This window comes from Leopardus geoffroyi, chromosome A2 (genome assembly GCF_018350155.1).
Source record: "Leopardus geoffroyi isolate Oge1 chromosome A2, O.geoffroyi_Oge1_pat1.0, whole genome shotgun sequence".
Lineage (NCBI taxonomy): Eukaryota > Metazoa > Chordata > Mammalia > Carnivora > Felidae > Leopardus > Leopardus geoffroyi.
In genome coordinates, this window is record NC_059331.1 from 72,497,090 (window position 1) to 72,514,561 (window position 17,472).

Genomic DNA, 17,472 nt, shown 5'->3' on the forward strand with positions numbered 1-17,472 from the left:
AGGGTGTTGGTTGTAGGGGCCAGTGTTTGCTGAGAACTTACCATGGGACAGGTGCCAGGCTGAATGCCTTGTGCCTTCTTTCTCGTTAACGCTTAAACAGTACAACACTGCTTCATTTCCATCCAGGCCTAAAGAGCTTGCAGCAGAGCAGACTTCTAAAGATCTGGTCACTCAGAGGCCACCTGGGTGGCTCAGTTGGTTGAGCGCCAACTTTGGCTCAGGTCATGACCCCACAATTCGTGGATTCAGGCCCTGCGTTGGGCTCTGTGCTGACAGCCCAGAACCTGGAGCCTGCTTTGGATTCTGGGCCTCCTCTCTCTGCTGCCCCTCTCTCGCTCATGCTCTGTCTCTCTCTGTCTCTCAAATAAATGTTAAAGAAAAAAAAAAAAATTAAAGATCACTCAGCACCAAATCTGTCTCAGGGCTTATAACGTTGACCTGTGTGAGAACTACCCTCCACAGGGAGAAACGGAGGGGAGTGAGTCCGGAGGCCCCGTGGGCCTGGCGGGATTGGCCTCCCCCGTGGCCTGCCCAGGGGGAAAGCGAGAGCATTCACAGGCGAAGTTAACTATTCCAAAGGACAGCCTGTTGTCTTAGAGGAAGAAAGGAGAAAAGGACAGGGTTCATTTGCTGTGTTACCACAAACTGGATGGGAAGCTCTCTAGAAAACAGGGCCCCGTTCAGTGTTCCAGAATCTTACCACTGAGAACAGCTCTATTCCCCTCCATCTGCCAGGCATCAGGTTAGCAAAAGAATCACAGCCGGACGTCTGAACTTCTGCACTAGGGAGTCAGAGTGGTTTCCTTGTCAAAGTGGTATCTCTGTGGACTTTGTGACAAGGCAACATATTAGTTCTTCTAATAATTAGTCCTTATATTTACATTTACAGTACATTATAAGTACGTTAATTATTATTAATACATTATAGTTCTATTTTTTAATCTGTTCATAAATAACACATAAGTTATATATTAAGATATGTAATTATATATTCTATTAATAATTCTAAAAACTGCATACTGTTAACTTTTTTTAATGGTTCTGTTTTTCTCACAAACTATACAGTGGTTGGGTAGTGATTGAAGGTAAGGGAGATGATTTCTCATATATTTATTACACATCGGAAAAAGAAGCATACCGTTGTATGGAGTATTTGGGGTCCATTAGGATAACAAAAGAGGCTGCTAAAAAATATATATATGCCTTCATGGAACTGAAATATTCAAAACCAATGACAGGTTATTTAGAAACTGTTTGATCAGCTGCCACTTGGGTCGAGGATCCTGCCTTCCCCACTGGTTCTCTGCCTTCTGCTCTCGTTTGTGACGTGTTACAGACACGCATCAATCAGGCTTCTTCTATCCAAGAGTTGGGGCAGAAAGAAGACTTATGCCGTGGGAGGTGGTCATTTAGCTCTAGGGGTTTATTTGAACCAATAGTGTTTGTTAAGAACTCTTTTTGATAACAGCACATTGCACATTGTGGTTACCTGAATGGACTTTGTTATTTATTTTACTATTATTATTATTTGAGTATAGCCGACACACAATATTACGTTAGTTTCGGGTGCGCGTGGTCGTGTGTGGACAACTCTGTACACGTTGCTGTGCTCACCACAAGCGTGGCCACCCTCTGGCACCTACAGTGCCATTATAGTACCATTACCTACATTCCCCCATATTGTACCTTCTGAATGGCCTTTCTTTTAAAAATTCTTTGACTGTTTTCCTGACCTTGAAATCTCAATCTGTTAACACAGAATTATATTTACAGTACAGAAGGGAGGTAAATTTTGTCAAGTTATTCTTTGCAGCCTTCTCAGGAAGGAATCAAGTCGAATTCAGCCATAAACAATTGCATTATCCGTGTGATAGCTATATAGCGTTGGTTCAGTTGACAGAGGAGGTGACTGACAAGGGTTGAGGATATTCACGTGGCCTCTCCCTTTGATTGGCTTATTAGCAGGACCTTTCCTTCCCCAGAATTAACATACAGAAGCCTGTCCTCCATGGTTTACTTTGAATTTACACTCATGTGCAACTACATTGTCTGTTTAACAGCAGTAAATGTTATTATTTATGGTATTTTTTCTGCATCAATAATTCGTAAATTTCAAGAGCTATACATATATATCTATTTGACTGTCTGAATTTAATGGAAATGGTTGAAACCACTGTGGCACATAGAGATGTGTGTCTCCTTTTTAAAAAAACATAAAACATAAAACATACACATATAGCTCAATGAATTGTAATGAGTTATCACAAAGTAAGGACTTCTGACCACTAGCCAAATCTAGAAATAGAACACCAGCACCCTGGAAGCCCACACACCCAAAGGTAAACATTAGCCTGACTATCCTAACGCTAGCGTTCAGATCTGTCTGTTATTGAACTTTATATAAATGGGCTCATACAGTATATTATACCCTTTTTGTAACCGGGCTTCTGCCATTCAACATTGTGAGGTTTTCCACATTGTGGTTGGTCATTTTTCATGGCCGTTCCCTGTTTCATTGTATGAATTATTTACCCATTGTACTGTTTTTTTTCTAAAGATTTTATTTGTTTAAGTAATCTGTACAACCAGTGTGGGGCTCAAACTCAAAACCCCAAGAGCGAGAGTCTCACCCTCCACTGACTGAACCAGCCAGACGCCCCACCATTCTGGTGTTGATGGCTATTTGGATGTTTCCGATTTTAACATGAATAATGCTGCTCTGAATGGTCTAGGACATTGTGGCACACGTGCACACATTACTGTTGTGGATGTATCAAGGAAAGGAATGGCTGGACCATAGGGTGTGCATTTATTCGAGCACGTAATACCCAGCTGTTTTCCAAAGATGTCGTGCCAGCTTATATATGCACATTGTTTGAGAGTTCCTGTTGCCCCAGATCCTCATCAACACTTGCCACTGTCCCTCTTTTTAATTTTAGCCAACTCTGTGGATGTGTACTGATGACTCATGATGGCTTTACTCTGCACTGCACTCATTGATGATGTTGATGTGCAGTCTGGTAAAAGATACTAGAGGAACCTTTTAACATTGAGGGAGAAAGTATAATTTAAAATTTGAGTATTTAAAAGGCACATAATACCTGAAAAAAGTGCTGGTACTAAATATGTTAAAATACTGATTTTGGTTAGATCTGGATAGCTTGGACATAGGGAGTAACTTAAAAAAATTTTTTTAATGTTTATTTATATTTGAAAGGGAGAGAGAGAGGGAACGAGTGCTAGTGGGGGAGTCAAGGAGGGGCAGAGAGACACGGAGACAGAGAATCTGAAGCAGGCTCCAGGCTCCGAGCCCTTAGCACAGAGCCCAATGCGGGGCTCAAACCCATGAACCGAAAAGTCATGACCTGAGCCGAAGTTGGTTGTCTAACCGACTGAGCCACCCAGCACCCCAGGGAGTAACTTTTTTAATGCTGATTTGAAATAATCTTAACTTTTCCATTTATGGATATAAACTGCTTTTATGCTCAGACATAAATAAGAAACACAAATAAGAAAATCATTTGGGAAAATCCTTTGAAATAATGTTTTACCATTAAAACAAGTATTTCTGTTTTATTTGTTAAAGAACTTAACCATAGTCCTTGAATTTTATATAAGATAATATTCAGCACCCTAGCACTAATGTGTACAACAAACAGTATACTCACCTTCATCTTCAAAGGCCACTTCTATTCAAATCATATCTTCATTTTGTAGTGCAGTTCACGTTCCATATATTTTGTAACCAACATGCATCCTGGAAGCTTCCTGTTGGTGCTTTCTGACTCAACAGATAACACTTGCTCAGCACTTGCTGGTTAGACATTCACGTGTATATGCTGTTCATCCTATGTGGCTATAAACTCTTTGAAAGCAGGGACCAAATGATCATGTATTTTGTTTCCTGAAATTCCTCCAAGTGGTGAAATCATAATGGATTCTTAGTAAGTGGCTTTTCCATAAAATGTATATCAAATGAACATATCATTGAAAATATTCATCTATGTAGTTATGCATGTAGTTTTTAAAAACTGAAATCCAACATGGTAAGTTTGTAAAAGCCTGAAGTCAGTTACACACTCCTGGGAAATACTCTTTAGCTCTAAAGGTGATGGCATTGGGATCTGAAACGGATCCATGCTATCAGCTAGGGCTGTAGCAGCTGTTTTTTTAATGTTTATTATTTATTTTTGAGAGAGAGAATGGCAGAGAAGGGGGAGAGAGAACCCCAAGCAGGCTCCACATTGTCAGTGCAGAGCCTGACACAGGGCTTGAACCCATGAACTGTGAGATCACGACCTGAGCTGAAACCAAGAGTCAGATGCTTAACCAGTTGAGCCACCCAGACACCCCAAGGCTGTGGTAGTTTAACGGAGCAAGTATTTACACAGGGGTGGACAAGTTTAAAGGCCCCCAAAGTGATAGGAAAGCCTCCAGGACTAGCAGAAGTTGGAAGCAGTTGCCAACCCTAATCTGAAGGTGCAGATTGGAGGGAAAAGTGATTCAGTGGGGGCTAGAGCCTCGGATGGGATTACACTTCTGGAGTTGTGGCCTGGGATTGGAACGCCACCAGTGAAACTCCAGCCAGCGAGAGCAAGTGAGGGGAATACATACCTTGACTCTTTCCTCTAGCACCAGCTCTTGCCAGTGCATCTCGTTAGTAGAATCCAGAGGGAAAGTCAGCCCATCAAGGGAGTCTGTACAGACCAGCCTTCCTGGGCATGCAGTGGCTCCAGGGGTAAGGCTGGCAAATAGAGAGTAATCGACACAGCCGTCTGTACACTTCAGGGTCACACAATGCTCCTGGGACAGAGGGAGGTTATCTGGAAGCTCACCCTGAATGGAGGAAAAGGATTGTGAAGTCCAGGATTGTGCAAATTTTTGACGGGCGTCTAGCGTATTAGCCACGGACGTTTGTGTTATTTGTTTCCTTCACTGAATGGAAAGCTAATTTTTATTATAAAGTTTGATCTATTAAAATCATGCTTATTGAATAATTAATTAGTTGGTTAAAAATACATTATAAGGGATAACTCCCCTTTGTTCTCTGGTAGGCCACTTCTTGAATATGAAGAGTATCTACTGGTTATACAAAGAACAAAATTAAACAAAAGGTACACTTGTTAGGTAAAAAACCCCAACACTTCATTCTTCTGGTAGTTGGAGCCCTCATGCAAAGGTTCAAGAAGTATGTGTACGTTTCCAGTGTCCCAAGCGATGTGAAAGCCATTGTAATAATCCAGCATATAAACCTGGTTTAATGCTCTCATAATGGGTAATGCAGGTGATTAAATACTGTGATTTTAATCTTGGCATTTCAGTAACCCAATAAGATAGATGAAAAGGCAGTAACAAATTAGATTATATAATGCTATTTCATTCTAACTAAGAAGTCCAGTTATCCTCTGCAATACGTGTTTTTGTTTTTATTTTTTAAAAAAAAATTTTTTTTTTCAACGTTTATTTATTTTTGGGACAGAGAGAGACAGAGCATGAACGGGGGAGGGGCAGAGAGAGAGGGAGACACAGAATCGGAAACAGGCTCCAGGCTCTGAGCCATCAGCCCAGAGCCCGACGCGGGACTCGAACTCACGGACCGCGAGATCGTGACCTGGCTGAAGTCGGACGTTTAACCGACTGCGCCACCCAGGCGCCCCTGTGTTTTTGTTTTTAGGTTTATCATAGTATTGCCGTTAAAAAATGCTCTAATAAGAATCCACTATTCTTCTCATCGTAGTCTATTTTCATGACCTTGTGAAGAACCTAATCCGAGGTCAAGTTGTCTCCACAAACACAACTTTATATTGCTTTATTGTCTTTTTGGGAGAACACCAAAATGATCCCCACCTTCTTTCTTATCTGAAACTGTACTTCGTCTACCTGTTGGGCAATGTGGAAACCACACGACAGCCCTTCACTGGGTTTTTGTGGCCTTGGAAGAACTGGAAGCGGAATATGGGGTGTCATCCCTGGGTGGGCATGCCAGGCCTCGTTCACGTGAGCCAACGTGGAGGGGTAACGGGACATCAGCTGTGCCCTGACAACCCTCTGTGGTTTGGGCCTCTGCTTCCCAGACAGCAGTTTGTATGATTTAGTTTGGAGGGTCCCAGGCATACTTCTATACTCTTTGGCGACAACATAAATAGCACAGAATCTCTGTTCTTGGAGCAGGTTCTAAGTGTCCGTGTTCTTCCTAGAATGTTTGTTTGTTGTTTGGGTTTTTCTCTCCGTGGTTTTTGCCGCCTTCGGTGAGCGAGCCACGTACAGCCCCAGAACAGGGAGAGAACAGAAAGCTATAAAGGCAGAGAAAGACAACGGTAATCTTCAATTCCATTTCTGTGTATCTACTAAAAATATAAACCAAGAAGGAGACGGCTGTAGTTTCTTTTCCTGGTGGTATTGTAATCCCCAGTGCAGACTTTCAGTAAGCTTGGCAGATATTTACCAGGTCAGGTTTATGATAATTTGTGAAAGAACATATGTCATTTATAGGGAAGATTTTTGTGGGTGCCTCCTCCACACCTCCCACCTTCTCCTTCTTCAAGAATCCATCCGTCTGGTTGTAATCTTGAATGGCGCTTCTATACAAGCATTGAACACATCCACCTGTTACATTTAAAGACCTCAACCTGCCCTCTCAGATTTGCTTTACAGTTTAAAACAAAATAACTGACAGATGATCTCGCTGCCAAGAATTTGGAACAGCAGGGAAATTGGAAAGGAGTGTCCAAAAGTCTTGCCATTTGGACACTTGTTTGCTGAGTTCAGAGTCACACACGCCAGTTTTGTTGGGTGGTTCTTAGGACCACCAAGAACATCAGCGACCACCACCATTTACTGAGTGCCCAGGGCTTTTTTAGCATTTACGGTGTCCCTCCCAGGAGGGAGCTGTTGTTCCATGTTGTGTAAAAGGGAACTTAACCTTCAGTGACAGAGTCAGTGACAGACTGCATTCAAGTCCAGTGTTTTCAAAGCTCTTGAATTTAATTACTGAGTTCAGGGGCACTTGGGTGGCTCAGTCAGTTAAGCGTCCGACTTCGACTCAGGTCATGATCTCATAGTCTGTGAGTTCGAACCCCCTGTTGGGCTCTGTGCTGACAGCTCAGAGCTGGGAGCCTGCTTCAGATTCTCTTCACCCTCGTTCTCTGCCCCTCTCCCACTCGTGCTCTGTCTCTCTCACTCTCAAAAATAAATAAACATAAAAAAAAATACTGAGTTCATGCTTTAACCACCTTGTGTGGTTTTACGATTTTGCTTGGAAATCCAAGGAGGCACTTCTAGGGCTCTGTCGGGTTGGGGAACGAAGCAGACAGGTATTGCTTTGAAAAGAGGGTTCCAATATGTCAGTGTTTGACAATCTCATAGTATGCTATATTTGCCATCCCTAGTATGTATGCATGCTTGTTCATACGTATGTATATTAAGAGTAGAACAAATTAGTATAATATGTATGTATGTATATATGCACACATTGAATATTTATTAGATACCAGACTCAGTGCATGAGGTTTTCCTTAGATGAAGTTGCCAAGACCCCCCAGGGGGTAGGAATCCTTCCCATTTTACCCATAAGGACTAAGAGACGGTGGTCATTGCATACGAAGTCACACATGGGTTCCCCTCAGCCCCCGAGCCCTTCCACGGTACCACTGGTCTGGTGGTCTGACTCACCTGTGTCCAGAATTCCTGATGGCCCCCTCACTGGGTAACCCTTATTGAGCATTTTCCTATTTGTATCCTGGGGATGGCTGGCCTGTGAATAGTAGAAGGTTTGTTGCTCTAGGGCAATTAAATAACTTGACAGCTTTCTTATTTGCATTCCTGTCTGAAGGCATGTCCTACCACCTTTATCAGACCTCATATCTCCTCAGCATCATGTCTCTGGAAGGGACATGCGTGAACGTGGCATTTACCACAGTGGGTGAAGGTTCCCGACTTCTCTGCTATTGCTTCTTCCTGGTGTGCAGAGGGAGGGCGGGGCCCTGGCATCTTGTGGGGAGGCCGTGACCAGTCCTCGTTCCTGGCTGCTTCTTGCAGTTCTCTTCAGTCTTGTGGGTATGGGTCAAATGCAGGTGCGGGCGGGTGCAGATGTCAGATTTCCATGGACTTGCACGAAGAGGTGGGCCTCGCCTGTCTCCTGGCTTCCTTGCTTCCTTGGGATTGGTGACCGTCCTGGCCCCGCCTCTGGAATTTTCATGTTGTTCTGGATGCTGATTATTTATTTATTTATTTATTTTTTCCTGTGTATGATTCTTCAAAATGAAATCTAGGCCTCTAGGAATATTCTCACGACCCTGGTCAGTTCTGGAATTCCAGAAAAATTACAGGTTGTAATTTTTGTCTAAAAGGAAAAAGAAATGCCACCGCCCCCACCGAGTTTTAGTCCAAACTTTTGAGACCGAGTATGTTGGGGATCACAGGCCGTTACCTAGTGGATTTCTTGAAATGTCTGCGTTTCCACCTCTCTGCTGTGTTGGTCTCCCATCATAAATCTATAGATAGATTTGTATTTTGTAGGAATTACGTTTGAATCAAACTGGAAAGATTGATTTTCCTTTCCAGTAGAAAGGGAATTAGTGAACTGGAGGCTCCCCATGCTCTAAAGTAGCAACATGTCTGGGGGGAGCTTTGGATTTAACCAAGGACACAGAGCCAACTTGTTTTGTCATAAAAAGCTAAAATAGGAGAGCCTCCTAGGTTGTGCTGATTTCTATGTAAGTGTAAGTAATTTTACTAGTTTCTGAGTGGGTGCAGAAAGCCTCAAGTTGTTTTGAAAAGAAATTGCTGTTGTCAGGTGGTGAATTCTCCCTCTGCCCACGTGTAAATTTGGAAAACTCTGGATTTTTATTTTCACCAAAAGTAGCATCTGAATAACAAATAAAAAGCCTCCTTTTTTTTTTTTAAGTTCAAAGTGAAAAAGAGTAAGAAAGAGCAAATGAGAATATCCCCCCCACCGACCATATTTCACCCTCTTTTATTTTCCACTGAGAGAAAATGCATTATCTGATCTTCGGTTTCATTTATTTCGGGCCTCGCTGTGCACTTGGTGGAGCTGGCTTCTCCCAAGATTATGTTCTGACAGGGTGATGGGGCCCAGCACCCGGCAGGCAGGGCGCCTTTGCTTCGGGAGGCGTGATGAAAAAATGTTTCTCCCCTCCCTTTCATCTTACGCCTAAAGCCACAGTGGTGCAAGAGGAATTTGCCCTTTCCAGTAGATCTGTCTGTATCGCGGCCTCTTGCTGTTATGGCCATCCCCTCTGTGAATGAGGAAGCGGAGAGCACAGGCATTCAGCCTGTCGTAGCCAGTTCACTGGATTACCCACACAAAACATTTCCTATTGGAGACGAAACCAGGCGGTGGGGGGAGGGGGGGCTGGGTGCCCAAACTGGCCATTCTAGAAACTTCTATCCCCCGGGGAAGGACTCCCCAGGAACGACTCAGGCCATGGTGGCAGCAAGGTGTGTTTTAGAATCTATTTTCATCAGCTCATTATAACCAAGGCATGCGCTTGATCAAAACCCCGTTCTAGGGGCGCCTGGGTGGCGCAGTCGGTTAAGCGTCCGACTTCAGCCAGGTCACGATCTTGCGGTCCGTGAGTTCGAGCCCCGCGTCAGGCTCTGGGCTGATGGCTCAGAGCCTGGAGCCTGTTTCCGATTCTGTGTCTCCCTCTCTCTCTGCCCCTCCCCCGTTCATGCTCTGTCTCTCTCTGTCCCAAAAATAAATAAACGTTGAAAAAAAAAAATTAAAAAAAAAAAAAAAAAAAAAAAAAAAAAAAAACCCCGTTCTTTTCCAACTTCGTAGCCCCAGGTACTCCTTCATTACTTCATTGCTGGACACGGCTGACCAGGGCGCCACTTGAAACATGAGTGTCAGAGGAAAGGCTCTCTCAGTGCTGGCTCACACAGACAGGAGGAGTGGTCTCCCAAACAGTGAAGCCCAGATCTGTAAAACTGGTTTTTCTCACAGCTGCATGACCCCTGCAGTAAGCGTTCAAACACGGATATAGAGTGTCTCCTGTCCTATTTCTTGCAGACGTTTGCAATTAGCGTTCTTTATTTGTGGACAACTCCGCTGTGTGCGTGACCGGATGAATTTGCAATTCCTTTTCTCGGTCTTTGTTTTTTAGTGCAACGCCATGATGGTGAGAGGTAAGTCCGCAGCGGTAAAACTAATGTTCTGGTCAAATGGAACATAGAATCACAGAACTGTGCTCAACTCAGGTGCCTGGTGTGTAGAATTTTTTGTCATAAGGGAAGCCAGAGGCCAACCTTTATTTTTCTGTACTCAGAGTGCCACGAAATGTCTCAGGTTAATTTTCTTGGCCCAAACAATCACGTGGTAGCCATTCTGCCTGCATTTGTCACCACGGTTTTAAGGTAATGGTACTGGAAACGTATATGGCTGATAAATTTTCCCCCAAGACATTTAAAAATCTTTCTTCTTTTCCTTCACAGACAGCCTGTGCCTATGGAGATATTTGTCTCACCCGCACCTCTTGTATCTGGTTTTCTTTCTGTCCAGGCCTTCTGCCTTATCTAGTAGCCCCACGTATTCAGACCTGCCCTTCATCAGGATCTCCCCTCACCGGAACCCCGCTGCAGCTTCTGAGCCCCCCTTCAGCCCTCCGCACCCCTACATCAATCCCTACATGGACTACATCCGGTCTCTTCATAGCCCGTCCCTCTCCATGATCTCGGCCGCCCGGGGGCTCAGCCCCACAGACGGTAAGTCAGTCCCCGACCCGCCCTTTCCCCCTGTTCCACCCATCGTGCCTCACCCGGAGCGTGGTATAGAGCAGCTCTGATGTTTACTGAATGTTTCCCGTGTGCCAGGTGCTGTGCTAAGTGCTTTAAGAGCATGCTTTCGCTTCAGCCTTGGGACACCTCCATGAGGGTGGGGGTACCGTCTCCATTTTCAGGCGAGGAGAGCAATGGGCAGAGGGGCCACGTAACAGGCAACATGGCCCCGTGGCTACTAAGTGGCACATGGAACTCACAGCCGGCACTCAGGGACTCCAAAGACCTTGCTCCCATCCACTGTTCTGTTCTGCCACTCCACGTGCACACAGCACGCACGTGTAACCGGCCATTGTGCTTACCTTCCGATGGAGACTTTTCTGTTCTGCACGTGCAGAACACCTCCAATTGCACTGTGCACGCGGACCACCCGGGGAGGATGATAAAATGTGATTCTGTGCGGGGGGTGGGTCTGGGGAGCTGCCGAGGTTCTGCACACTGTAAAGCTCCCAGGTGGCACGTCAGCTCTGTTGGTCTGTGGACCGTGCTCTGAGCAGCAAGGCTTAGAGAACATGATGGTCTAGATCTGTTGCACGTGCCCTCCATCCTTGGCCATGCCCAGCGAGAACTGGAAGAGGGATGTACAGGAAAAGAACCAGACTTTGACTTTAATTTTATTATACTTGATGCTCATTTTAAACTCTCAAGGGTCAAATTCCTGTTGGTTCTATTAGCTTCCCAATTAATTACTTCTCACAAGACTCTTTAATTGGAGCTGTGTATTCCGTAACTGTCAAATTATGAAACGTTCCTTTGATTCAGGAAGAGCTTTTCCCATCACGTGCATACATATGCAAACTCACTTGTCCACCATTGCTGGAATCTGAATTAAGGTCCAGAATGGTGTGAGCCATATTAATTAGAAATAATGCGTTGTGAGTTTTCTACGGCAGCCCGCAGCGGCTGGTGCTTGTGTATGAGCTCACAGGAACGCCACACAGGCCATCTCACCGAGTAGTGGTGTGAACCTGCACCGCCCACGTCCTCCTTGCAGACCCCTCCCGGGGCCGGCTGTGCATGGTAGGAAGTCGGGGGGCGGGGGGGAGGTCGGGGCACGGATCGCAGGAGGTTTCTCAGTGAGTATCTCTCCAGTCACAGTCCAGGAGCAGCTGTGGTCCAGCAATGGCTGTCGGCTCGTTTCTTTCCTTTGGATTCAGTGCAGTGGGTAGAGTTGTAAGGTACCTAAGGAATAAGTTGTGCCATTTGGACAAGATTCACATTAAAAAAAAAAAAAAAATTAATGTAAGAGAATCAGACCCAAGTTAAGTTCTCCTGTTTTGGATTTGGTTTCACAGTGGGGAAAAAATGGAGAGCCATCTCCATGAGTACTTGGGAGTTCATGGGAATGACAGTGCAGGAGAAGAGAGGGAGAGATGGGTGAGGGCGACCAGCTCACAACAGACTTGGAATTATGCCTGCCTTGCAGAAATTTCATTGGGCCAGTGGAAAGTGGCACCTCTAGTTAAAGCACCTTCTCATCTGTTTTCCATAATATTTGATGATGAGTATGAATAAAGCATTCTTTAACTTTTTTTTAAATGTTTATTTTTGAGAGAGAGAGACACACACAGAGACAGAGCATGAGCAGGGGAGGGGCAGAGAGAGAGGGAAACCACAGAATCTGAAGCAGACTCCAGGCTCCGAGCCGTCAGCACAGAGCCCTACGCGGGGCCTGAACCCACACACAAACCTGAGACCTGAGCCGAAGTCTGTCTCTCAACCGACTGAACCACCCAGATGCTCCTGAATAAAGCTTTCTTTGATTGGTCGTTCTTCCTCCCTCTTCCTGCCTCTCAAGAGGCTAACTAATACTCCATCACATAAAGTCAAGTCACAGATGTTTCTCATGTGTAGTCTGAGATGTTTGTATATATCTACATATATTTTTATCACAAAAAAAGTATGTGCACGCAGATGGAAAACATACACAGACCTATTGCTAGAATCCCCATGCTTCTACCTAGTAATTGTAAAACAAACTTTTCCTGATGGAATGCTATGTGCTAAGTAAACACTTCCCAAGGGCTGTTGCAATCATTGTTGCCAACAGCCCCTTGCAGCAGCGGTAAGAGGAGGAGTCGGGATTTGCATCCAGCTCTTGGAAAATCTGGAGACCACCCTCGGAACTGCTACAGTGTCTTGCCGCTTTTGCACATAAATTGGCAGTGGAAACACATGATTATCCCACTCTTACTGAGCTGACTCTTGCCCGTAAATTGCCCCAGATTGATAGGTATATTTCCTTTTTGATTTTGTAATGAAAAAAAGGGAAAAAAAAGAGCTCTAAAATTATGGAACACAAAATTGCAGCTTATCAGCCCATCATGTGTTATTAAAGCTGTGCTGTCTTTTCCACTTATAAGCCCTGGGCCCTCCAGGTAGTGAGAGCTGACTCGGTCACCCCTGCCAGAAGCTTCGGGAAGTATTTTGAGTGTGTCCGGAAAGATATCACAGTGGTCTGAGTTGTCTACCACTGTAAGAAATGTGAACCTACAGTGATTTCATATAAGAAACAATTTAACTTGGGGGCGGGGGGAATGTGGGGAGGAGAATAGATATACATTCTAATCATTTGGAATTCTTGGTTATTTCTTTAAACTAGCCTTACAAGTTTTTAGGATGTATTTTATTATTTCTATTTTTTAGTTTTATTTTCATTTTTTTCTATCCTTTTTAAAAAAATTTTATTTAAATCCAAGTTCGTTAACATATAGTGTAATAATGGTTTCAGGAGTAGAATTTAGTGATTCATCACTTACATAGAACACCCAGTGCTCCTCCCAACAAGCATCCCCCCCTTAATGCCCATCACCCATTTAGCCCATCCCCCCACCCAACGCCCCACCAGCAACCCTCAGTTTGTTCTCTGTATTTGAGTCTCTTATGGTTTGCCTCCCTTCCTGTTTCTGTCTTATTTTTCAAATAGAAGCTCTCTAGAGCAGACTTCAGTGAAAACACAGTTTGAGCTCTGGCCGTTTTATTAGAATAAGCCATAAAAGGGAGTACTGACGTGGATGGCTCAGCAGACGGACGTTGCCTCCAGAAGCATTTCTTGTTGACCTTCCAGCTAGTCACCACGCTTTCCTTGTCTCCTCTCCTAGCCCCCCATGCCGGGGTCAGCCCAGCAGAATACTATCACCAGATGGCTCTGCTAGCTGGCCAGCGCAGCCCCTATGCAGACATCATTCCCTCCGCGGCCACTGCCGGCGCTGGGGCCATCCACATGGAATATCTTCACGCCATGGACAGTAAGTGATGGGGCTGTTTTCTGTAGTCCTGGTGGTGGCAGATGCTAACGCGTGAATTACAGAGGAAGATGCAAAGACGAGGTGATTGTCTAACTTCTGAAACCAGAGAAGGGGAAAGAACATTTGGTGCACTCCTTTCTTTGGTTTGCTAAGAAGCTTCCACAGATCTGGCCATCCCGAGACTCCTTGCAGAGCTCAGGGATACCGATGAGCTGGAACATGCCGGCGATTGTAATTTGGCAGCTGTTCAGAAAGCTCTCCTGCCCTGATGGTCGTGATAACAAAATCAGGGAACGTGTTTGATTCCATGGATGTGCTTCACCCAGTTCACTCCTTGGTTTTCTGGATTTTATGCTTTGGGAATTGATTTTGTTTTTAAATCTGTACTTGGTTTTTAAATTTTTCCATGGATTTATTTTGCCTCATGTTTTCTTTACGTGAAAAATTATATTTCACGAAGACCTTTTATCTAGGAAAAATAAAAAGCATTTCCAAACCAGAGCTATTTTTAGGACATAACAGTAGAAGATAAGGGCGTCATTTGATGCTTTTTTAAAATTTTTTTTTAATGTTTATTTTTGAGAGAGAGAAAGAGACAGAACATGAGTGGGAAAGGGGCGGAGAGAGAGGGAGACAAAGAATCAAAAGCAGGCTCTAGGCTCTGTACTGTCAGCACAGAGCCCGACGTGGGGCTTGAGCTCACGAACCACGAGATCATGACCTGAGCTGAAGTCGGACACCTAACCACTGAGCCACTCGGGTGCCCCCATGCTTTTTATATCCCTTATTTTTGGATCCCTCAAGGCTTCTGATGATTCCTTTGGGTCACTTATCTAGACATGTAGACAAATGAGCCTATAAATACCATGGTTCAGAACATCCCAAGAGTTCTTATTTATTCAGATTCCTTAAGTTCCATTTGCCAGGTGCCAGAAAGAGGACGTGAAGCATCATCGGAGGTGTCAGCGAAAGCCACGACCCTTACGAATATGACAACTGTATGGCTTTGAGTTGGGCATTTGCTCTGTGTTTTGTTTGTTTTTCCCGGTAGCGGTGCTTTCTCATCTACAGTCTCTCTGGACTCTTATGTGACAAAGGTATACGTTGGTCCGCTCACTAGCAGTGGTGAGTAATTCAGCCTTCGGGTTTGGAGTAAAGAGAGAGTGATTGGCTTACACAGAGTAAGATCTACGGCCTTAGTCTCCTGACGGCCACGAAATAACGCAGTGTGTCACATAGGATCCTAACTTGCGATGGTTTCCATTGGGGAGTTCGTTACCACACACAACGTAGAAGAAACGTGTTACATCTTCTGCAGGGGTTTCGTTGTTTGGCTTTGTAGAGTCAAGAGCTTATATTTCAGATTCATCATAATCACATTTCAATTAGGGATTGTTGAAAAAAACAAGTTCAGCGTTATTATGCAAATTAGTTATTTAAAAATCTGCAAATAAAGAATTAAAATAGGGGAGAATCCTTGGAAGGTCAGCCCATATTACCTTCTGTATTTGATGAGAATGTGTTTAGTCAGGGAATGGCGGTTTTTATCTAAATAAAGGATGAAGCTACCCTTTTACTTTGTAAAAACTAATTAAAGGAATTTTAATTTGCCTGAGTATATGGTAAATTGATTGTCATTAAGTAGGAATTTAGATGTCCTATCATTCATCACATAAAAAGAAACCTCCTTTTTCTTTGTCAGAATTTTTTATTAGAGCAGAGAAACAAAACAATTAACAGAAAGCCAGATCAGAGATATCTGTGTTGGAATGCTAAGAATGCTCGGGCTTATATTTCAGAAGGAATCCATATAATCAGTGAAGAACTGGGCCACATCTCTTTCTCTTTCAGCTTTTTTTTTTAAGTTTATTTATTTATTTTGAGAGAGAGAGATAGGGTGGGGCAGAGAGAGGGAGAGAGAATCCCAAGCAGGTTCTTCGTGGAGCCCAATGCGGGGCTTGAACTCTTGAATTCTGAGATCGTGACCTGAGCCAAAAATCAAGAGTTGGACACTTAACTAAGCCACCCAGGTGTCCCTCTTTCAGCTGTTTTTAAAATGTTCACCTTGTGTTTTAGCTGTTCCCCTTGACAGAGGATTCCAAATCACTGTTCCAAAATGCTGACTTTCTCTGTTTGCTTGATTATTAGGGGGTTAGGTAGAGTATATTCAAGGGTTAGAAAGTGCTTAAAATATTATCTTCCTGCTAAGAAAATGGAAATGACATTTAGCTAAACACAACATAAGAAGAGTACCCAGCATTTCAGTCGTAGGAGACTTTTCCAGTGGAGAAGCAAAACGATTGTAAATTAAATGCCTAAGTGGGATGTGTACCTGCAGAGGCAGAGCCTGGCCGGGATCTAGCCGGTCACTGTGATCCACTGTTAACCAGATCTTCAGGACTCTTCAGGTGGCAGAAACCACAAGAAACTGGTTTTAATGAGCACTTGACTTTTTAATGTGCCAGCAATGGGCATATCTGAGTTTCAGCCACTTACAGGGTAGAGTACCCTACGTTGCATGTTTGAAGAAGCCAGTCTGTTTTATGGCTCTAATTCCTAATTTTTTGGGATTAATGACCTTAAAAGATAGGAGAGCAAGTAATCCCTATAAAGGACATTCTAGAGTTGAGGGCTCCTGAAAACTGTATTATTGGTATTGGTGGAAACTGACTTATATAAGAGCCCATCTTGGAGGGAAAATCAGACGGGCTGGACTAGCCAGGCCATGGACAATGTGAAGGTTTCCATGGCAGGGATGAAGGAAGGCCTCTGGGCTCTCTCTTTGGATGATATAAGGGGGTATGAGGCCTTTGTCACTTTATAGCATCAGATAGCCACCTCATCTAGTGATGTAAAAAATTAGAGGTGTTCCAGGGATGATCTGTGTCTAGAATGTCCTGTCACTCTTAACTCTGCCAGTGGCAACTGAGACCCATTGAGAAGGGTTATTGCTGAGGATTATATGGAGGTGGACAGTAAGTCTGGTGTGTCCTCGGTGTTTCTTCATCGAAAACTATGATGAAATTAGCCTCTCCTGGTGAGTAAATGTGAAACATTTATGTGTAAGGCAGATGCCATAGTAAAAGTAAGATGCTAATTTAGACACTAAAAGATGTGTACATAGTTGGGAAGGCTATATTTCTACTAGCGTGGCCTAAATCAGGCTGGTAATGAAATTAATCTAAATGAAGAACCCAAATTTGAATCTCTGAAAGAAAAATTTGAATAGGTACCATACTCGTCTTTCACACTGGTTCTCCAGGTTTATACATGGATGATGCTAACTTAACCTCCTAAGCTCCGGTTTGCCATTTATTTTTTCTAACTATAAAGTATATCTCTTTACTCTATAGTATTATCTATAGAATCTTTCATATTCTTCTGTTTCATTTCATTAAATATCTTGAAGCATGTTGGATTGTTACCT

At 43.8% G+C, this 17,472-nt stretch overlaps 1 protein-coding gene across 7 annotated transcripts in view; it reads left to right on the forward strand.

The window, feature by feature from the left end:
- Positions 1 to 17,472, forward strand: part of GLI3 (GLI family zinc finger 3) — a 282,508-nt gene that overhangs the window by 175,583 nt on the left and 89,453 nt on the right. For 6 of the 7 annotated variants that reach the window (XM_045494343.1, XM_045494342.1, XM_045494344.1 and 3 more), the window contains 2 exons: positions 10,523 to 10,725; positions 13,899 to 14,045. In XM_045494343.1, the coding sequence (XP_045350299.1) occupies positions 10,523 to 10,725; positions 13,899 to 14,045 (350 nt within the window). Of the gene's footprint in view, positions 1 to 5,690; positions 6,318 to 10,522; positions 10,726 to 13,898; positions 14,046 to 17,472 lie in introns of those variants that run through there. The other variant, XM_045494349.1, reaches the window with a different exon arrangement.